General features: G+C 32.1%; 2 protein-coding genes across 3 annotated transcripts; both read right to left on the reverse strand.

Moving 5' to 3' along the window:
- Nucleotides 1-29: 29 nt before the first annotated feature.
- On the reverse strand, nt 30-15,917 carry LOC110994230. 2 transcript variants are annotated; one of them, XM_022260767.2, is made up of 6 exons: nt 15,749-15,917; nt 15,152-15,258; nt 5,541-5,691; nt 4,811-5,002; nt 3,432-3,632; nt 30-208 (listed from the first exon to the last, which is right to left on the reverse strand). In XM_022260767.2, exons 1-6 carry the CDS (start codon nt 15,797-15,799, stop codon nt 152-154), a joined length of 759 nt encoding a protein of 252 aa, XP_022116459.1. In that variant the 5' UTR covers nt 15,800-15,917; the 3' UTR covers nt 30-151. The 2 variants fall into 2 exon arrangements, with proteins under 2 accessions (XP_022116459.1, XP_022116460.2); XM_022260768.2 differs by lacking the exons at nt 15,152-15,258; nt 15,749-15,917 and adding an exon at nt 12,682-13,069.
- Nucleotides 15,918-17,578: 1,661 nt separating this feature from the next.
- On the reverse strand, nt 17,579-24,255 carry LOC110994228 (sodium- and chloride-dependent glycine transporter 2-like). Its single transcript, XM_022260765.2, has 12 exons — nt 24,130-24,255; nt 23,762-23,893; nt 23,394-23,548; nt 22,964-23,028; nt 22,544-22,676; nt 21,887-22,021; nt 21,179-21,282; nt 20,766-21,003; nt 19,674-19,802; nt 18,889-19,089; nt 18,258-18,386; nt 17,579-18,102 (listed from the first exon to the last, which is right to left on the reverse strand). The coding sequence occupies exons 1-12, from the start codon at nt 24,251-24,253 to the stop codon at nt 17,968-17,970; spliced, it is 1,680 nt and encodes a 559-aa protein (XP_022116457.2). The 5' UTR covers nt 24,254-24,255; the 3' UTR covers nt 17,579-17,967.
- Between the last annotated feature and the right edge of the window lie 453 nt (nt 24,256-24,708).

The following is a 24,708-nucleotide window of genomic DNA, read 5'->3' on the forward strand; positions in this document are numbered from 1 at the left end:
TATGGAATAAATAAAAGTCAATGAGAGATACAAAATTTATTTTGAAAATTCTTATAAAATAATTCTTTTAGATAAATAAAAGTCCATAAAATGAATGTCAAAAAACTTATGAACTCCGAACATTTACACTTAAAAACACGTTTTTATAAATTCAAACTCGTTTTGTTCCAATTATTTTGTCAGCCAAGGCGTAAAGTTCTTCGACAGTCTGAAAATAAAACATTTGGTTAAAATAAATAAGATTAACGCGAAGTTGAAAGTGACTTCACATCACTGCTACTTCTGACACACTCAAAAAAGTACCGGAGAGTCAATGTCAGTTCTTCTCTTCTGTTCTAAGCCCTTGATTTGTGAACTAAATTTAAAATTAGAAGAATTTAATGAATATTTCTTTTTCTGACGTTTATAAGTGTATATTGTCTTACCTATATGGATAAATGATTTTTGACTTTTGACGTATAACAGACTAGACGGAAACATCCAAGAAAATCATTTCAAAATGGGACATGGAATACATATTATGTCCAAAACTATGAAAGGTTCGACATTTGTGCGTTAAAGTTATTTTAAAGCATGTAATTTATTTTTAAATAAAAATCTAATTAAGAAATTTAAATAAAAAAAGTATATAATGTGTAAAATCCATCACTGAGTACAATTTTAATCACACGTTTTGTAATTACTTGAGACTAATTGGGATGAAAGCAAATAGCCAACTGATCGAACAATATTAGACTGAATGCACCAACGTACGAACCATTGCCAAGGCATTTATGCTTATGCAGCCATATTTTGATATATGACCATCAAAACAAACTTACTAAACAATTATTTAATGCCAGTGGAATTCACGTAAATATATTTGCATTAAATTTGTATTGTACGCGTGTGTAATATTACCTTAATCAAATCCTGATTTAGGAATCAATTTAAAAAAATAACTATTAGCCGCAGAAGCAGGCGGAAAATATAAGAGTTTTTCTTATAACTTTGATTTTTTTCCCTCTGGAGTGGAGACTCTTAGTCGTGGGGCTCAAGTACACAGACGCTAATTAAAGTTTTAGGCTGCCGCCTGGTATAGAATCGGTGACCAGAACTGGTACTGGTGCTTTCTTCACGTTCCACCGTTTGGGAGCCGTACATCAAGTACGGAAGGATTGAACAATACCATTAAATGAGGTAGTACTTATCTACCTCATATGTATGAAAAATTCTCACATAAATATTGGGATAAACAAAGGTGTCTTCAATAAGACAAAAATATTACTCAATTTTGTTTTATGTAAAGTTTGGTTACTATGTCAGCACTCAGTACATATTATATTAAAATAAAATTCGTCTGTGTATCTCTGAACGGTCGTAAAGAACCGAAACGCAGGAATTTATAATTATTTTAATATTCATTCAAATCACATTCCTTACAATGCCCTTATTATACATATTTGTTTAGAGAACGCGTAACATATCGAAAAGTAATTAGCCTTGATAACAGTTCCAGTTAAAACTGGTATGGGCAAGTTATAGTTCTCAATACATTTTTGTAGTCGGGTGGCAGATACAGAGATTTTTAAGAAATAAATAAATTATCTAATTACGTTATTAAAGATCTTGAGTCTTTACGATGATAAATTATTACGCAGAGAAATCTTCTAGGCGTTTACGGGTCTGAAAGTGTCAGACATGTCAGATAGAACACGCGTGTTATAACCGGATAAGCGTAACCTGTAGAAAGTTCAATATCAAATTATCTTCGTGCATGTCATCCACGAGTTAGTCATAATATATCGGGGACTAGTGCCATAGAATCTTGTGGCAAAGAGACACTTAAGGGTCAATATGAGCTGGGCATTATCGAGATAAAACCGGTTTGACACGAGCCCTCTTATGGATTTTATATCAACAAAACTGTTCCGTTTACTATTATCAATCGAATTTATAAACACAACGATGTCACTGCAGTACTTTCGTCACCTATACTAGAATATTCTAAAATAAATATCAACCGAGACGCGCTGCGAGGTTTTTAAGATACTTACAAAAAAAAAATCAAGACTTGCAATGTTTGTCTCATTCGGAGAACTCAGTATATCTGTTTCACTCATCTTTGGAGGAGATTCATCTTCTATCTCATTTATATTTTTTCTTAAGATATATAGATTACCAGCCTTCTGTACCGAGTACATTAGTAGACTTTTAGGTGTCCCGGTTTCATAAGGGTGATGATTTCTTCATCGCACAGGCAGTTGAAATAAAATTCCAATGGTGAATCAAGAACCAGTGAAATGCCCGTTTCAACCAAGAATTGATGCGAACGTGCATTGAGATGAGATTAAGATAATTATGTTATAAAGACGAAAAAGGTTTATATTAGATGGTTTGGATGTCTGACAGTGGAACACCAAGGCATTTCTCAAATCAGATTGGTGAGATATTGTTCTATCAATAGATTTAATAGCAAAGCTATAAAACATGTTTACAGACTGTTCAGTTTTGGCATTCACTAAGAACGGCTCTAGACAGTTATAATGGCTCTCGGGTTGTTACAATATTATTACGCTGCAGAAATAGGTTTGTACCAAAATATCTTTAAGGTGTCGGATACGAACACGAACTTATTTAGTACTTATTTTGATTATGACATTTGTAGATGTACATTTTTGTACTAAGTAAACTTTATCCTCTGTGTGTTTCTTAATGCCTGTATTCACTATGATTAGTGCGAGTGCAGTTGATGAGTAATTGAGGATGATTAGTGCAGGTGTGTAGTGTAATTAGTATCCAATGCTTATTTAGTGGTTCTGTTAAATAAATTAAGTTGTCGATCAGAAAGTTAGGATGAACATCGAGAAGCGCGCTTGCAATTGGAGGAAGTACTGAAAGAAGTATTAAACGCAGTGCTATCTGAAACCAAAGCAGTTTTGAAAGCTGAACTTGTTAGACCAAGAAAAGTATGGATTTGCAAAATTGATTAATAAAAGATGCATTCGTGGCGCAAGCTACCAACTCTGCTGGTCTGCTGAAGACACGCCGGAATATAACTTTTCTCTCAGGTTGAATCCTGCTGCCTGTCCAGACGTGTTTCGGCATTCATCATCTCATTACCAACACTAATCATTAATCGAAGCTCATACAGGCCTTTATGTGGCGTAAGTAGCGCTAAACAAAATTGCGGATTTTGTCATTCCCCTAAAAATGTGACCTCGTGTAATGTTACCTTACCCTTATGCTTACCCTATTAATCCTATTTCAATATAAAATGTCAATAGTTTATAAATTAGTTTAGGTCATTGATTTATGTTCAATTGTTTTTATATCGCAAAAGGTCCGTTGCAAAAATAGGTCACGTGTTGCAAATATTAGTTTTGTATATTTGTGCGCGCTTAAAAATTTGATTTACTAGTTAGTAATGATTATATACCAAAAATACTAACAGTTAATGTTTTCAGGGTCTTCACATCATTGGTTTCGTATTTGAGCAGTGCAAATTGTTCGTCAGTAAACCGAACGCCCTTTTCAATGTCGACCTGCTTCAGTTCCTCCAGTTCAGCTCGACATTTTGCCAATAGCTGTTCTGCACTTAGCTGTTCACCCTCTTCCTCCGTAACTTCGGGTTCGGCTTCTTCTTCGAGTGCCTAGGAGTGCGTGTTAAGTTTATTTAAAGCGAGGCCAACTCGGTCATCAACAAGTACTTAAATTACAGCGTTCGACTAGTGGCCTCGTTTTTTTTATAATTATTAAACAGACACACGTAACTTTCCTAGAGATTTTACAACAGATGTTCTTTTCAACTGAATTTAAAAAAAATTAAATGCGCTGTTATTTTAGACCTAGTCGTTGGTAAGGTCAGATCAAATGTTTACCGCTAAAGTTATTAAAAAATTCTACATATTTCGTAGCTAAATTTTCCAGATATACTGAAATTATTGAGTTACTGATAATCAAAAATATTACTTAAATCTTAAAATTACATGCATTATCTTAAAGTACTTAATGGAAAACAATAATATTGACATGTTAAAATAACCTTGTTTTATCAATAAACACGTGTAATTAAGAATTAAGTGCATTTATATGATATTTATATTTATATGAGTTAACAATCAAATTATGTTAACAAACTGTTTTATAAATTAATGTATAAATTTTTGACAATTTGGTATAATATATATATATATATATATATATATATATATATATTAATATATGAAATCATATTCATTTTAACTTTAATTAATTACCACACCAAATAACAATATTCAAATGTATATATGTATTACTTTAATAATTGCTCCAGTGAACGCTATCTCCCTTTTAAAACTTAATTACTAAAATTAATGAAATATTAATATATTAAAAAACCTACATACCGTAACTTTGTGTATTACGCTTTTAGCGAGGATTAAGTTTCTAATTATTTTAAGTGTTTTTTGCAACAGGAGGCAAATGGGCAGGAGACTAATCTAATGTTAAAAGATACCGAGCCCATGCACACTCGCAGTGCCAGAAGGCTCGCAAGGGCACTACCGGCCTATTAGGAATTGATACGCGTATTTCTTACAGGACCCTAAGTAGAATTGCTTCAGAAATACTTCAGAGGAGCTTGTTCCACATAGAGTTGGTGCGTGGCTAAAACTGCCGTATTAAGCGCTGTCAGACGTGAAGGTGATACTTTTTTAATTTGTATTCTGCCTTGATGCCCGATAATGAAACTCAGCTGCAGGTATTAGTTCGACCAACTCCTCTGAACACTTTCCATGGCAATTTAAGAATACACGTTGTTTTAGAAATAATAAATAAATTCAATATTTACTTGATCTAATTTCTGTGACGATTTCAGCTTTCTATAATACGCATCGGCTCGTTTCTTCGACGCTTTCGCAACTTCTCTATTCACCATTCTCCAAAATACAAAAACTGGATGATGAAATAATTCCGGCGGGCATTCCTTTAATGGTGTCTTTCCGACTAATATAAGGCGTTTGAGTCTCTCCATTTCATCGAGCTAAAAATAGTGCATTAGAATTACTAATCGTACCAAGACTTATTTGTAGAACATAGGTAGAAAACTAAAAGTAGAAATAATCAAAAATTTAAATGTATGAAAGTAATCGTCTTAAAATAAATTGTACTAGTTATTTTTCCATATTAGGCAATCACCTGGTATATAGTTTTTCCTAATTTTATTACAACAAATGGTATGGTAACAAAATATTACTGATCGCTGATAGTACATATACTAAATGATGGTTAGCTTCAGCAACCGAATTTTGTTTACGTAATACTTTCAATTTCTTAGTTTCTTTGAAGTTTGATTTTAAACAAGAGCTGTTCAAAATACAATTTTCTAGGTTTGACTTATAAAATATTTATGTAGACCGATAGTCCTCGGAGTTATAAATAATAATTAATATGCAATCCCATTTCATTGCCGATTGTTCAATTCGCAATAGGCGTTATGTCGTGATTATTACACGTTTTGATACATGCAATGCTGTCGATTGAACAGTGAAAAACTATTTATCGAAATTTGTCTAACTTACGACTCTGCTAGATATCCTCTTATTGAGGTTCTCTTCATTGACAGCTCGTATCCTTTCCTCCAGTTCGTTCATGTAGTTCTTGTCCGTCAGCTTCACCAGGTTTGAGCCCATATGCTTCTCCAGGCGTGCTCGGACATGGGGATGCGCAAAGCTGAACAAAAGGTATTAAATGACATGAATAAATAAACAGCTTTTGGAGTTGACAGTTCACATAATTATTAGAGTAAACTTATTGCATAACCACAAAATTTATATCGGTTTGTCTTTTCAACAACACACAATAAAGCAACTCTTAATGTCTTAACTTTATATTACTATTAGTGTGTTGTTGTCATGTATTATTTTTTGTATCATATATAAGTGTAACCTGTTGTGGATGCATCCAGTGTGTTTGTATTTGTTTTATTTTTGACTTTGTTTTTATTAAGGATGTCTCTGTTTGGTTTCCCAATAAATAAATAAATAAATAAGACAACAAATCGGGATACCATAGAAATTACTCACCGCAAATGCTCTGCTTGATTTTGGGTACTCGTTTTCAATAGAAATTTCCAAGTACACTGCCAAGCGCCTGGCTTACTCGCCGTAAAGTTTTAGTACTTTTGACGGCGTGTCATAGTTGAGACCTTTGCCGTGCCTACACGATAGCCCTGGCACGGTATGGCACGACCCTTGCTGATGTATCGCATACAATTCCACCTCTAAGGTAGCGTTTATACAATCGCTTTTCATTGATTGAGTTATGTCGTTACGATGTTACGATCGTTTACAGGAAATAATATTTAATGGTGTTCCATCAACGGACACGTGATTCATTTGAAAACTTGCAAAATTGAATTGGCAGTATATTAAATAGGTACGTTAAATTTCGATTGTACTGAATATACCGTAATATATTTATATGTAAGTTGCTAGAAATGTATTCTCTGTGTTATAAAAACTTGTTTATAAGAAAAGTAACTTGTAAGGTACCGAAATATTCTTTTTTTTAAATAAAGTGTTTGCGGGCTGTTAGAACTAAAATTTAAGTTTAGATTCCTACAATGAGAAGTCCTGCCATGTTATAAAATTTTATTTCAAACGACTGAAATTTTTAATTAATTCTAATAATGCCATAGGCGTTTTTACATAAGCCAGGCGTTTAATTTACGTCACGCCAACCCAAAGCATCGGAAAACTAATATGTACAATATTTTTTTTTGTATGAAATCATAATCGAGTAAATACGCGACCATTAAATATTTAAATAGCCCTTAAATAACTTATTTGTCGTTTCTCCAAAGCAAGCGTAGTGCATTCGAAAAGTCGTATTTGTTAATTCACGCTTATATCTGTTAAAGTTTATTTAAAAAAAGTTTAATTTAAATTGTACTAAGGCCAACGCTTTACCTTTCGTGACAAAACCTATTGAGAACATCATACATGTCTCAGATTTTGGTGAGTTTGATGAATAAATTTCACATTGTCTCGAGTCTGTGTATCGAGTCTCAGACAGAAATAGTTGGAATAGATTAAATCAATACTGCTATAATTCAATTCTGGTATTATGATCTAATTTCAAATTGCTAGGAAGAGAGTAATGTGTATATAATGTGTAATAGATATGATCATTATTTTTTTAATACAAGATCATCTAGAAAAGGTTTATAATTTCATAGAAATAAACTCTTTAAGGTCGGTCTTGGTTAATTAAAACAAAATCCCTTTCGTTCATTCGTGATGTGCATTCTGACATTTTTTAAAATTAATTTTTTGATTAATTTTCAAGAGCAGATGAGATGTACACGGCTAAACAAGAAGTGATCGGCGATAAAGACAAAGTTTTGTAAGTTTTTATTAAATAATCTTACAAATGTAAAAACCTAATATTACGACTGGCAGACCTATGTGTGTGGCTTTGTCATCTTGACAAAATTACGATGAATACAAACTATGCCAGACAATAAAATTTAATTTAATTAACTGAAATTACCTTAGAAGATAAATTTCCTTAAAACGGACAGTTTTTTGCAAAAGAGTTTAGTTTATGTTTAATTATATAATGATATCCGGTATCATTATATATCCGGTATCATATGTATTATATGTTTTTACGAATTAAAATACTATAAATATAATGAATAAATCAAATCAAATAAGAGAGTATAACATTGCAATTAGCCAAATATGATTTATTATTATTCGACACTTATGGAATACCGATATGAATATGTTAATTACACAAACAACTTTTACGATTTTTTTATCTTAGCTAGTTCTACGAAAATAACAATTAAAAATATTTGTATCGTCACGGATTTTAGATAATGTCACGTGCACCAACGATATGAAGTCTCTATCACACTTGTGTCAACAATTTTTATCATCAAAAACTGTAACACGTTTGAATAACAATTATGTATAAATATGTAAGGATATGTGGTGTTGGACACGGTATTAGTGATTACGATCCCGACATAATAATTTTATACCACGACAGCGCTACGGATATTGAGAAAACGAATCAAAATTGCATACAAACAATCCCTGTTCTCTGTCACTTTTAACAAGTTTTCCTTGAGTGCCTGCGAAAGTTTTTGAACTGTCTGAATGAGTGAAAAACTAGTTTTATTGTTTATAGTATAAAACTAAACAAGCCTAGGCAATTATATACAGATGACGTCGTAAGTTCTCGTTACGTGTTTAACGATAGAATTATAATTTATATATTCTATTATATATAGAATAATAATAAGAGTTATATAAGAAGGCAGAAGTTGAAGAAGATTTTTTTAAGTTCAGTGTTTCTTTTTATACACCATATGTTTTAAAATAAGGAGAAATTAAATGACATAACTCATCAAAGTTTTTCAAGTATGATTATTCATTTCTGATGCTAGACTTTCTAAAAATAATATAAACGTTTTTTATAAATAAGACACTATATGTATATATAGAATTTGTAACACATATATCAAGGTATATTTTGTTAAGTCACGGTTAGGTTAAAGATCATGGTGCTTGACGACTGCATACCAAACGGGCCTCATTTCTAATTATCTATTTCTATGAAGTCTATTTATAATTTTTCTGAATGAAAAACTATCTGTTTGAGATGGGTTTTCATCGACGAAACATCACTTGAGTCATGAGTAATAAATAGTACATTTTATGGGGTATTACGTCAACGTCTTATGAATTAGATCCGAGAAAAGAGCGGAACTATTCCGATACTGCCAACTATGTGGTTTCATATTTACATTTCATATTTTAGTTGATTCTGATATGAGTTATAGCATCCCATCTTAGTAGCTTTTTAAATCAAACTAAGCAGCTGAGTTATCTTAAATATATTTCGTTCTACTTGTTGAAAAAGTCTCAGATATTAAACCGCTGTTGTTAACACAGAATTTATATTGAAGCAATGTAATGACCTCTAAAAACTGGTGTCACTTCGAAATTTGTAACTTTTTTAATGAATAAAACAGAATATATTAGATTTACTACTACTAACTTATTACTACTAACTAGCAGCGTCAATCGAGATGTGAACTAAACTTTATTGATAAAACTATAGTCCTAGGTATAACAATAGATAGTAAACTCCAGGCTCCTAGGGGCACACATAGAGACACTTTCGAATAGCCTGAGGAGAGGACACGACTAAAATTGTGTATCATATCTACTTTCACAGCGTTATGTCGCACGGTATTCTACTGTGAGGTGCTGCTGCAGATGTTCCTTCCATATTTGTGCTGCAGAAGCGGGCTGTTCGGGGTATTTGTCGGTTTGGAATAAGTTTAAACAATTAAATAATATGACACTATCTGGTCATTATATTCTAGAACTTTTGTTGTATGTACAAACAATTTTAAACGTATTTAATTTTATTTAAAAAGTAATTCTACATGTAGGTTTCAGAGGACCTGAATACGTTATATTCATATATTTACGCCTCTCCGGAAGAAACGTCGAAACCACAAAGCTCCACTTGCTACGGTGGTGACATACCTCTCTCGCTTTATCCACTTTCCTGACTTTCACATCGGTTATGAGAACTTGATTCTTCTCTAATACCTCTTGGATTTGGTCCAAGTTTGTCCAACAAGGCATACCCAACCCGAATTCAACATCCGCTTGTAAACAGTTTCTCACTCATCCGGTCTTACTCTATACATCTTAACTCTCTGATTTCTACGGCATTTATTCTACTTTTACTATTTCTGTACCACACGCAAATCTTAATATATATAAATTACGTGTCACGTTGTTTGTCCGCTATGGACTCCTAAACTACCGAACCGATATCAATAAAATTTGCACATCTATGCAGTTTGATCTAACTTAAAAGATAGAATAGCTTACATCTCAATTTATACCCGAAATATTACTATCTTGCAAATATTGGTTTATTATTTGGTACAATTTTTAAAGGTACCACTGTTTCACATAAGCTTCTACCTTTCACATAAGTTCTCCTACCGTTTCCCTTGAATAGTTTACTATGTACTATGTAATATAACAAAAACCTTAGCCACAACAACGCTTGGCCAAGTCTGCTAGTTATATATAAAAAATGTATTGTTGTAAAATATATTTATATGTATAATATATTTTTATTTATTCTAATGCAAGATAACATTACCCGGTATTAAGATGATTTTAAGATATATTAATTTTCCGAATCTGTAACGGTTAGAATTGGCGATATTGTTGAAAGCATAATTCATAATTTTGTATGATAAATGTGTTTATTTAAGCAATTAGTTATGTAAACAAACTATCCCAGTTTAATATTGTTTATCTAATAAATAAGAAATGCTTAATATAACACGGTTTCGAATACAATTATTTCGAATGCAATTGAATATTATTTTTTTTAACATTTAATTTAACGCTGTTTTTTATATCCAGCATAACTGTACAAAGTTGCAGAAACTTAAATATTTTACAAGTTGCAGAAACTTAAATATTTTACAAGTACTTATACATGGTTTTGTATAAATGTACTATGTTTAAATAAAACGATTGAAGCCATTATTGCCAACATCTTAACTTTCCTAGGATGTATTACTTGACTGATAAAATTCTGTCATAAAATCTCGCTTTCTGAATATATATAATTCAACAGTCACAGTTTTTAGGTATTAAAATTCAATATAATTTATTCATTTAGGAAACACAATGTACAATTATGAACGTCAATAAAGAAATACATATTAAATGCTTCTAATTTTACATATACTGCCAGTTTTAAAATCAAGGGCGTAGAACGAACGAGAAGAACTGGCAATAAACTCTCCGCCACTCTTTTAAATCGCCAAGATTATTGTTTTACAAAATGTTTTTCAGGAGCTACAACCGTTATTATATGTTCTATTATTGTGTTAGAAATATATATTAAGTATAAAGCATACCATGTTTGCCTTTTGAAGCTGTGCAATTAGTTTTTATTGTGATTTATTGTAATGCCCATTGGAAAAGCTTTTTTAATAAATGACCAGAATGAATGAATGAATTCAACAGAATACTGTCACGACGTTTATCATTGAAAATAGAAATAATTAGTGTCTTAAAAATTGCAATGTCCTATCGATATACTTATCGGATGTTTGGTGTAGAGGCTGCAAAGGTCAGATTTTTATTTTTGTTACAATATTGCAGTTTTAATATGTTTTTATAGCCTGATTATTGCATCATTACAAATTTGCTTAGTAAATAGCGACTCAACTTTTAATCAATCAGTAATTAGTCATTAGGTGAATTAGTATAATATAAATGAATTACCTATCTATATTAACATTATAAAGAGTAAAGATTTGTGTGTAAGTATGTAACAAATTGATTCAAAAAGTACCTACTGAATCGACTTTAAAAATTATTTCAACATTTGAATGCTACATTATCACTGATTAATATAGGTTATTTTAATTGCAAGAAAAAATAAGGATTCATACTAAGACTGCAATAATATTAACCAAGGTGTAAAAAATGCCTAAAAAAATCGTTCATCGCATGAGCTGCGGAAACTAAGGAAATAACAACAAAATGTTCCAGAATATTAAAGAACATATCAATATCTACAATTTAAAAAAATGTCCACCCGTGCGAATCCTGTTAAGTTTAAGTACTACTAACATATGGAAAAGACCAACGGGAAGAATGAAAAGAGGGCGACCTAGAAAGAGGACGCAGAGAATATAAATTGCCTTAAGATTTGCTTAGTTGTAGAACAACGGAAGTCAAGCTGATACGAATGGTATTTTGTATTCTGCCTTGTCGCACTCCTCCTCCGAACACTCTCCATGGTAAATGCGGTAGAAGATGCAAAGAGATCCCACATCTCTACGCAACGCCAAGGGATCAAGCATCTCGGAAAGTGTCTGGTCGTCGACAATTCGAATCTTTCTTCGTTTAATACGGTCAAGCGGAAGGAGCTGGTACTGGGGAGCGTCCCGTCCGTCCAGATGTTAGAACAGTACTCCATGTGGGGCCAAATTTGTGCATTAGAGTTTCTGCTTACTTTGCTACCTTCAGTGATATATACTGCTCTGCGAGATCGTATATGCGCGTTACTAACTTAAAATATCCTTAACCACAAACTTTTTCTTTGCATATTTTAAATTAGGTTGGTAGATGAATAATTTTATTATATTCCAGTTAATTGTATGGCAAACAATTCTGCAAATAATCATGATAGTACATTAGCAGAGATAACTAGTATCTCTGTAAATAAACGGAAGTTGTATGACGCAAAATGCTATCAACTATTATTTTTATATGAACCAGAACAAAGCATTTTATGATAAATCACTCATGAGATCAGACAATTCATCATGATTTACGAACCTTTTAGTAGTTGCGAAAACAATACCTGTGCAACGTGTTGCTTTGATACAAATGTAAACAACGCCAAAGTAATATTAACAAGACAAAGCTTTTAATAGTGTTTATCTCTTCGCTACACTGCAACTGACTTTATGGTTAGAGGTGTAACTTATAATTACTTTTTTTTTATACTGAAACAATGTATTTATTGTTCTATTAAGTACCGACCTATTTTAAATATATGTTAACAAATTATGATAGAATTCGTATATAGTAAATTTACATTGCAAAAATAGTGGGCAAATTAAAAAGAAAGAGAGTAGTAAAAATGCACCTGAGAGCTGAAACAACCCTGGCCGGAGGATCGACATGTGTGACATCTTCAATTTCCCCAGTTGATCTTCTTCTGTCACGACCGGCGAGCAACTCTATCATAGTCCAGAAACCATCGGATGCATTGGACGACGCACGTTGCATCGTGAGCTATTACTGCACCTTACCCCAGGCGCGTCTTAAGGTGCAATGACTGCTTTTATCGTCGCCAAGTGCCAAACAACCCACCCAACCCCGTGTGTCTGACACCACACACGCGAACATTAATCTCGCACCCTCACGTTTCCGTATTAAACCAAAGTTTATCGACACGTGTTTGAATAGAGTTTTAATTAAATTTGCACGATATTGATAGACGTTTAATTCAAATGTTTGATGAGGTGTCGTATGGGTGATGGAGCTAACCGCTATCAACCTTCGCAAGTGTTTACAATTTGCGGGAATGAATGCAAGCTTTATTCGTTAAACTATTAAGTGGTATAACGTAGCTAATTTGACAACGCTGGTTTCTCTGGGTGACCCGGATGGCGCCAACGTCGCGGCCCGCGACCTGGGTCAGCTAGATTCTTTTATTTTCACGCAAACCGTAACAATTTCAAAATGAAATTTGAGTCAGTTATGTTTTTAATCTTATATCTTTAAACGAGCAATTTTTGTATATTTATAATTGGAATCTCGGAATCGGCTGCAACGATTTTCATGAAATTTAGTATACGGGAGGTTTCGGGGGCGATAAATCCATCTAGCTAGGAATGATTATGATTTTTCTTTAAATAACCAGTTCATATTTTTTTATAATTCTGGCGGTAAGATCGAAAAACATTATTCATGTTTCATCATTTTATTTGTATGTAATTCGTACTAAAATATAATTTCCAAAAAACACAATTTATAAAAATAAAAAAATACCGAGCAAAGCTCGGTCATCCAGGTACTATCGAATAATCATCATGATCATATAAAAAGATTTTTAAATCACCGGTGTACCTAAATGGATGAAAAAGCATAACGAAAAATAAATAATATATTTTTTAATACAGTTGCTCAAAAAGTGGCATATTGCAGGGAGGTATAGCGTTCGGAAAGTGGGCTATTACACACTCGTGCTTTTTCTTTGCCATTCCCGCACTCGTGCGTTTTCTTTGCCAACTGTCAAAACAATGTGTATTAAAAAGAAAAAACCAACCACGAAGGTTTTATTAAAAAGATTCATAGAAGTTTTTATGATATATGATTTCTAAATATTATAATAATTGGATTCAATAAGTTCGGTTAGGTTTCTTTTCATTTCATATCAATTAAAAAAATATTAAAAAGAATTTTATAATATATGCAAATACGTATTTTTAAAAAGTTTACTAATAATTGGATTCAATAAGTTAGGTTAGGTTTATTTTATTTCATTTCAATAAAAAAAATATTAAAAAGAAAAAACTAACCATGAAGTTTTTACAAAAAAAATCACAGAAGTTTTTATGATTCATGCAAATATTTTAAAAAGAAGCTACTATTTGTTTCAATATCAGATTTAATGATTGGACTCAATGAGTTAGATTTGGTTTTCTTTCAATAAAAATAGTCTAGTGAAGAATTGGCTGTATGGGCCAAGTTCCCTTTGCCTACCCAGAATGGGTGAAGAAAAGAAAAAACAAGCTTTGCTCATATTCGTTGCGGTTGGCGCCATTTTCCAAAAATTTTCTTTCGAGTTGAGTTATTTGTTGCACAAAATGAGTAATTTCGACGATATTTTATTTGAATGAATACCACCCGAACGCAGTATAATTGCACAAAATACTTCGGAGAACAATTTACCGGAAACATATAAGTCGCTACATATCTACGTGCAACGAATTTATTCCGTAGAGAGAAGAGAAAAAAAGCAAATAGTTTCATTAAATTGCTTAATTTTTTCGCAACTGTATTAAAAATAGTCGTTCAGTACACGTGCGGTACCGTCATTGCAACTTGTCCCGACTGTCAACCCTCACCTTCGGCTGCGCCTCGGCTCGGGTAGACATTCGTCGGAACTCGTTGCAATGACAGGCTTTCCGCACTTGTAATGAAATATACTATTTTATAATTTTGATTAGGTTCGAAAGGGGCATCACATTGCCTTATAAATTGGGGTTTTATTAAAAAGCAGATAAGACGATACACGTGATGAACGTTAAACCTATATTTAGGATGTGATCAAGGAAGGCGCACAATTTTGATATCTGTTATTGTGACGCTCCAAATTGATAAAATAGTCAAGGGTCGTCTCGCAAGATAAAACAAAAAGCGTGGTGACGTTGTATTATAATTATATTCAGTTTACATAGCACTAGCTATAGGTACTAGCGAACTTAGGTAATTTTAAATAATTTTATTTAAACAATACATGTAAATGCATAAACTATATTTCTCTAAAGTTTACCTTCCGATCACTATACTATGACTTCAATGTATATTTATTTAGAATTAGCACTTACGCATATTGAATGATTTTCGCCTGCCACCATCGAGGTAGATTTGGAAGTTGGAACCTCTTCATCTTCCTCCTACCACCCTCACCTTCCACTTCATCTTCGCCCTCAACCTTGCATTGAGTTTAATATTTCCATTAATTCTCCATTTCTAATTGCACTTAACAATTTATACTAGCCTTAGCCAATTTGTAAGACTACATTTTTTCATGTAATTTAAATTGATTCAAGAACGTTAGCTAACATATATTTGACTTAAACCGTAACTATTACTACTTGCTATATATACTGTAAAGATTTAAAATACAGTCATAATTTTATAAAAAATCGATATGTGAATCAACAAATAAAACTTTGCTCTCTAAGGTGTGAAGGTAGGCTAATCTGGGCCCTTCAAAAACAAAGTATTTCAATATACTGTGATTCGACTATATTAGAATTGCTAATCGCATATAATTACGAACATGTCACTAATTACCAAATATGGAGACAGTCAGTCAAGTTAAGAAATCATCTTGTAATATTTTAAGGGAAATTCCTAGTTCACCTCTAAGTTTATATGATAATTAATCTTTATTATGAATGATGTAATTTGTATTTCACCTGTATTTTGACCCTTTTATCTTTTTCATCGCCTTTGTTTTCGTTCGACATTTTTATTGTATAATATATTGATTATTTAAACTGAAATTTTGTTTACGCTAAATTTTGAATTCAAATAAACATTACACAGGAATTTTGTTCTTGGCCCAAATAATAATTTGTAATTAAATCTAAGAGGCTTCTAAATGTTTTATAACATCTTGTCAAAGATTTCAAATCAATTGACAACTGCCTCATATCCGTGTATGTTTCTTCTTATTCTATGGTCCAAACTCTATCCTGTAAATAGCCGCTATGGATACATATTTTGTATTTCCTTAGTTCTAATAGTAATTGAATGAAATATTATATAAATATTTTGTATAAAAGAAGGGGTAAACTTAAAGTTAAGTGGACCCATGGACACTCTCAGTGCCAGAGGCCTAGCGGGTGCATTGCGTATGTCGCAGGCAACTAGCTTAATTAGCCGTTCAATTTACAAATAAAATTAATAATTAATAGTTTAATTAGTTAATAGCCTAGCCTTTTAACTAATCGGCGCCGTTTAACTAGCGGCCTGAAAGATATTGCTGGAGAATGCTTAGGCTTTCGTACAATAGTCATTATTTGGCAGAAATAAAAAGAAAACACTATTTAACGGATCGTAGCTATATTATAAACTTATAAACTCCGGAAATATAAATACAGATAATAATTTATCTACAGCTGTGATACTTTTGGACATTCAACAACTATGTACAATAATTATAAGTTTATAATACAACAACAACAAAATATCTTTCTTCATCTAGGTAAACAAGTACACTTATGAACGTCAGAATAATTAAATTAATTGTAAATTTACATTTACTACCAGTTCGCAAGTCAAGTTAAATAGTCAAATAATAATAATTCAATTCTATAAAAAAGGCTTTTCTTTGTTGTGTAAAAGTTATGTGAATAAACGACAATACTATACAAATAAAAAAGATGAAACATATGATAAAAAATTACTATTACATTGCTTGAGTCAAATTTACATTATTATGGTCACTATACTCCATTGAACTTGTTGTTTTACATGAAACTTTGGAAAACACCAATTGAAGTTTCGTTTCGAGTGGCAGAAAGTGGAATTAAATGTAAATTAACAGTCAACAGGCTACGCAACTAATGAAACGATATCGATCCAAGTCAATTGCCTAGCTGTTTCATCAACTGGCTAAAAATCTTTCAGGCCGCTAGTTAAACCGCGCCGTTTAGTTAAAAGGCTAGGCTGTTAATTGAGCGGCAAATTGAGCTTGTTAGCTGCAACACGTATATAGAATACTTTAGTCTGTCATATAATAGACGAGCGACAAAAAGATATAATAATACTCCATACATTGACTATGGAAATAGCAATTGATGCCAGAAGCCTCAAAGTTAACGGGTTTTCCATGTCAAAAGTATAAGAATATATCTATCGCGTGTGCTACTCAAATATCAACCCGCAGACCGGCTTTGTACAATAAACTTGTATTTCTATGTAAATAACATTTTTACGTACAATTAAATGAAAATATAAAATTCATATAGATTTCCAAGTGATAGTGATAAGATCAGAAGGCTGATTCTTAATAATAATGGTCAGTAAAACGGGTCAGAAAACCTAATCCATATACGGTTGTATGGTAGTCGCAATATAATCCTATATTTCGATTCACTGATGGTGTCTTTGTATACATAGGTATAGATAACAACATCATCTGACACTTAAAATAAAAAAAACACAAATTCTGATTATTTTATTAAAGTTAAATAAAGTTTACAAAATATACAATAAAATAATCTTTTAACACAAGTGTAAAACTTTAAGCAGCAATACAAAATAATACAAATAGAAAAATATCTGAACCAAATTTGTTAACTATAGGTAATTATAGGTACTTATGAGAACGGAACATTGTCTTATTTAGCCTTTCTCAACCTTTCTCTTGGGATAAATAAATAATTTATTTATCAAATTATTTACTTTTCGTATCGTTATCATACAATGATTTGTGGTTACAAAACTACACATGGTTTTTATGATCTACAGGAGTATACCGCTCCACTATATCCGGTCCATTATGTCCAAATAATATACAATTTTTTTTTTATTAGAAATCCTATGTAAAATTCAATACCCTTAATATGGCTCGAATTAAAATGTGTTTGAGTTTGCTATAGTAAATTTGAAAATCATTTTTCTAAACAATTTAAATTTTTCTTTGAACACTATTAGATGTGGCTTCTAGAGGGAATGTCTGACGTTTTGCAGCCTCCCAACAGATCCGGATATCCGGCTCCGCAGGACCCCATAAACTATTCGGTTGACAACACGACCGAAGTCTCTGCAATATTTTCAATCAAAAATTTTGCATTGGATATACAAACACACACAAATAATAATGTCAATCGAATCTATTATTACACAAAAAAATAGAAAATAATCTAAAAGCCACACAGACGGTAAGCAAGAAAGATACTTGAATAAAAATCCTTATACCTGTTGAAAAGATCCCTTAGTTTTAAACAGAAGTCGGACTGCGTGTATTGGAACGAATATTACTGCGACCAGAGCGACGAACCATCCAGCTATACCTGATGCTTGGCTTAGGGAATATGCAACCATTATCTTTAAAGAAAGTTTTATTTTTGTTAGAACATAACGGATTCTAAATATATTTTTTTAAGTTACAATAAATATATCTAAATTTAGATGAATTGCTGTGCGTTTGTCTGCAATAAACTCGACAATGTCTGGACAGGTTTGATCTTGAAATATTTGTGATTTACATGGATGACATAAATAATAAGTAAACAAAAATAATAAAAACTGTTCCTAGATGGAAAATATTTGACGACTTTTGTCTTTTTAGGAACAAAGTTTGTTACTTTTGTGGTCATATAATTATTTATTCATACTTTATTACCTTATTCAAAAACATACACATAACAAAAATAAAAAAAACAGGTTACGCTGGACGCTGAGATTAAAAAAAAAGACGGTATAATTCGACTTCCGTATGTCAAAATCTAATACGTATTTGTTGTAGCGAAGTCTCATTTGTATGACAACGTACCATATAATTCGTTATGAAAAGAAATATTAAATAAACTTAATACATGAAACTTACCAATAAAAGCGCCGGTACAACATATCGCCACAAAACCATCCATATTTTGTTCAATGGTCGTCCCGTCATGAATTCCATATCTGCGGCCGTGTTTTTTGGTCCATACAAGTAGGCAGCCGCTATTAGCTCCAAGAAACACACCATAGGGACACTAACAATGGCTACATGGGCGTCTAGGAGATCAACGATATGCAATCCACCCTAAAGAAAAAGAACTATGTATAATTCTAGAATGTTCCCTAATTTATTGGTACGAGTGCTACGTATACTGCATGGACATTGGATGCACTGTATTCAAAGATCTATCGATGCGTTTCCGGCATGATAAATAGCTTTCTGTATATTATTAAAATAAGTAAATTAAATTACTGTTTTATGTTTTAAAATCGAAAATAAGTGACTACTAGAATTTCGTAGATGCTCTACGATGTATGTACTTAGCTTAAGAACAGCTTAGTTGGCGTTTTTCCAAGTTAAGCCTAGACTCAAGGTTTTGTTAAAATTTATAGTACTTGTTTTTATTGGTTTGTTAACCCCAAAAAGTTTTGTAGCACAAGGCTCACTGCATTACTCCAGTTAATAATGTGAATGTACTAAATTAATTTTCTTAATAATATTCCTTACTTAATTAGAGTTGGCATAACTTTTTTTGTTTGTATGCTAATTGTTGTAATATTAAGATACCGAAATAAAATAAATAAGTGTAAAATTTGCGTTTATAATAGTCGAATATAATTAGATGAGGTTTAAAGGCTAGGTATCTAATACGTTGAAATGAAACTTACCCTCGTAGTACAAATGATGGATAAACAGAACAAACAAACACACGTGACGAATGTTATTATCCTTTTCTTTGTTCTTAGCTGAGGAAACTCATCTAGAATACCAGAAATCACCGCTTCTATGGTGACAAACTGCAAAAGAAAATGAATATCGCCTGAATGATATAAAATGTATATGATGATGCATATGATTTCCGGATCTTAATAGTTAAACTGTATTAAAATTGGCCAAAATAACAAACAATTTTTTTCAAGTTTCTTGCATCGGCTATCTATCGATTGGATTGTTACAATTTTATATATTAACATTAATATATATTCTTTAAATTAATTAGAATCTCAATGCAGAGAGAGATAGAGCCAATTGGAGGAGGCCTATACCCTTTAAATCTCTCTTTTGAATCTGTTCTAAATTTAGAGAATTTAAAAAAAAACAACACTTTTGTTAACTATTTTTGATTATGTATACAATAACTAAATTTCATATCCTAGTTGTACTAGTGTATTTAGTACTGAAAACTTTTTATCCACATATGCTGACATGACGTTTAGTTTCATATTGAAAATGAGTAATACTTGTTCATGTCATGATATAAGCTTTTATCGGTACAAATATTCGAGCGTGATTCATGAAACGATTTGCAAGGCGCGAACGCACGCAAGGATGATTGACACTCGCTTAAAATTTAATATATTTAATCGTTTCGTGTAATGCAACTTCTTGGCGTTCATAAATGAATATACCGTTTGAAACATACTTCAATACTATTTATATACATTAACACCTTATATTTATAATCGTAAATCGTAATAATATTTTAATAGATAGACAAAATATAAAAGAAACTATCTATATCTGAATTAAAGATTGTCAGGTATAAAAATCGATTGGGGGCGTCAATGCCGGGACCCAAAAACTTTTCAAATTTAATTTATCTCATAAAGAAAAAGAAAAGAAAATATTTTGAGAGTACTCTTAATTTCAAAACAGCTTGGTCATATTTCCCGGTTACCTAATCCAAGGCTTCCAGATTATACATATCGTTACTATATAAATTGAAATAATTTTCATAGACCTGAAAATAAGGAACTTACCATAGAATCGATTCCCAAAGAGAACAGCATTATAAAGAAAATGATTGCCCAAAAGTTAGGTGCTGGCATCATTGCGACTGCTGCTGGATATGTCACGAAAGCCAACCCTGGACCAGCTGTCGCCACTTCACCTATTGGCACACCAGCTCGCTCGGCGGCGAACCCCAGAACAGAAAACACAACAAAGCCAGCCAGGATACTGGTACCACAACAAACAACCGGTATGATTATTGAGGACCTGAAATAGATAATATTATTCTTGAGATTGGCATTTTAACAAATGCGGAAAAGGGTACCTTTTTATTAAAAAACGAATTGTAATTGCTATGAGACGTAAAAAAATTATTTAAAATTATTATTACTAAGAAACTATGTTGTATTGTCAAGTTTGAATATAAATATTTACTAATTACCGTAAATTGTCGTAATTAAATCTGTTGAAACTGGCCATGCTAACTAGTCCACCCCATCCCGGCCCCACTGAGAAGAAAACTTGGGTAGCAGCATCAACCCATACCTTAAACCACAAACATTTTCCAATGCATTGATTGCCCAAGGGCGATGGAGAACCTAGGTTGGATTCCCAGTGAAATAATTATTATTTACAAGTTCTTTAACTTGATCTCCATCTTATACGCAATTTTCATTCTCTATTTAGTTACATAGGCGAGGACATGCATAACGAAGGTCTTAAAGAATTTTATGAGACTTTTCGAAATATCGAGTTCTATACGTGTATCGATGTACTTGCCCCTTATAGCGATAAAAACACAAATACATATGTATTAACTGTACTCTTATATCACACTACCTCGCATCCCACAGGACGGCAATTTGAATAATAAGGGGCTATTTAATATAATTAATATTATATTATTTATATATTATTAAAAAAAATCGTAATGATTCTTACTAGAACCAATAGTTTAGGTTTCTTAACTTAACAATTCAATTGTTAAAATTAAAAATTATGTATGGTACATATTAATGGGCATAAGAATTTTAGATAGGCCAAAACCGAATTGCAAATTTACTAATAATGTAAAGTAATGAAAAAACGTATTATTGAAACTCTTTTGTATGACAGTGTTTTCCAAATAAACATATCAAAATTACATTACCTTTGGTTTACATAATTGACTCCAATCTGGCAAAACGTAATATAATATACCCTGCCAAGCCCCTGGCAATGTTGTTCCCCGCACTAATAAAGCAAGTAGGACGATATATGGAAACGATACGGTTATATAAACAATCTGTAATGAAAAAACATATTGAATTCAGCACTGTCAACAGACAAAATGTCTGTCTTAGTTCGAAAAAGCTAATAATACAGGACAACAACACAGGTCTACATTGTTAATTCTTATTATATATTTATGGCAATTTTTAATACTAATTGCAATATATAGTAACTAGAATTAGTGAATCTTATTATCTAGATTATATTTCAAAAATTCGCTATGCATGTTAGCATTTTTTAATAAATGATACATAGCCCAAAGAATTCATAGATTTAAATTATGGCATTTATTAAAGATGTAAGTTTTTTTTGGTATTAAGTCAAGGCGTTATGTCAGTCACATATACATGCACGTAAATATTCTTTATTTATAACGTATATATTTATAGTCGTCCGTACTTAAAAACAAAGTTCGCGCTAATCAAATCAAAGGAGACGAAAGAAGGCTAATAATAATATTCTAAGTATGATGTTTTACTGAAGAATAGAAAGAATTAGCAACTGTAAACAGTTCGCTCACACAATACACGCCTACCTTTCCAACACTTTTCACGCCGTTACTAATGCTAAGGTAAACTAGTATCCAGGCGATTAAGTTGCACCAAAACACTGGCCACACGATTCCACCAATTTGGGTGATGTTTGGAGACATTTGTAAAAGTCGTATGCTGAAAAGATTAAACTAACTATTTTGTGTTCTATTTGAATTTAGAATTTGAATACCATACATTTTATTTTGTTATTCTATCTCCTAAAAACTCAGAGTCGAGACTGTCTGTTAGTCGGGTCTAATACAGAAGTCATTTACAGGGTTAAGCGCTGATGAAGAAAATAAATAATAAATCTATAGTCATACAGGTCTTGGGTGAGGAATTGAATAGTTCTTATGAAAATTTGTAAGATTTTTGGACACGAAATTGTAAAATTTAGTTAAAAATTTAGAAAATTAACTAACTGAAAGAATTCATCTTCCGGTGTCTTAGCAGTTCCATTAAGTAACAAACTAGAATTACTAGTTATCTGTAACAAATACAATACGTTATCACATAACATTATATATACATATAAAAATATTTTTGTAGACAATCAGTCTCCTAATTGATATCAGATAATCTGTCTTCAATGCAAATCAATATTTTTAATTAGTATTTGTATAAGGGATTCAAAGATCGATAACGAAAGGCTAGTTAGATCTAAAGTATGGCTAGGTTAACAGAGTTTTGTATACACTCGCGGAATAGTTCTTTTTTCGATTCTTTATAAACCAAGCAAATGTCTTTCTTCAGGATTATTTAAATTTCCTAAATAGAAATAAAGGATTTTGAAATACATCATAATCTATATCCGAAAATAATTTATGATATACAAATTCTATTATTTATTACCTCGGCACATCTATCCGTGTTCCACGTATTCCCACACTCTTGCCAAGGCAGAGGTGAACTGAAGGAGTGATATATGTACAGTATCGGGTATGCCATTAACACCGCGAAGTAAATAACAGCTATTATATTCAAAACGACCATCGTGTACCCGGCCCCTGTTGACAAATCGTAAATACAGGAAGACTGGACATAAATTAGCACGATTTGGGACGAATTTTCATACAGGGCAATTTATACGCATCTTTGAGCCGATTTCTTTTAATATTCGAGACTGTTATAATTTTAGAATGTCGGTGTTAAAATGAGAAATAGAATTTTATTCGGACTTATAAGCTTAATCGCAGTTTCGGTGTATCAAATTGATTTACCTTTGAACAATGGAGTGATGTTGAAGACAGAAATACAACCTGCGCTTGCGAACTGGCCCAACGTCGTCTCCAAATAGACTAGAGGAATCGCACATATTGATAATGTCAAAAGATATGGAATCAAGAATGCGCCTGAAAAAAGTAAATGGAGTGATAAAAAATGTATAGATAAGTTACATAATAATCCCTATACCAAAACCACATCCTTGGATTCAGACAAATCCAAAAAACGACGCGTATACGTCAATATTATTACTAATTCCTTTGAACTAAATTACCCTTGACATAGTTAAATTTCAGTGAGTATCTGAGATACTGATAGAAGATTGTACAGTTTAAAATAATAGAATACATAAGCTGATACTTACCCCCTCCATTCCGATAGCATAAATATGGAAAACGCCACAAATTGCCAATACCTACAGCATATCCCAGACACGACAACAAATACTCGACCTGATTACTCCAACGCTCGTGTGGACCCCCTGCCATGACTGACACTGCGATTATGACCCTACCGTTGACCACTGAATTGAGGAAGTGAATGCTTAGCGAAAACAATATGGGAAATTTTAGAGCAATGTTTCCATTTGATTTGTATTATCAAGTCTAGATTTTGTATATTATGTATGGTCATTGTGGTGCTTTAAATAATATTTTTTTGTTTTACTTTATATTGACCAAGTACAATAAAAGCGAAATAATTCAATGTTAATTGCTATGTAAGGAATGAATGGAATGTAATTTGAAGAGAGTATACAATATACATCTGACCATACTGTTGGAGGGTAATTCCAACGAATAAGGATTTCGCCACGCTAACAGAACTAAAAAAGCCCAAGTAAGGAAAATGTACAGCCTTGGCTCGTACAGTTAGCATTATTCTACAGGACAGTAATTAGTAAGATGTTTCAGAATTTATGAACGATTGCTTCAATTGTATTGTG

This window comes from Pieris rapae, chromosome 10 (assembly GCF_905147795.1).
Source record: "Pieris rapae chromosome 10, ilPieRapa1.1, whole genome shotgun sequence".
In the NCBI taxonomy this organism is placed as follows: Eukaryota; Metazoa; Arthropoda; class Insecta; order Lepidoptera; family Pieridae; genus Pieris; species Pieris rapae.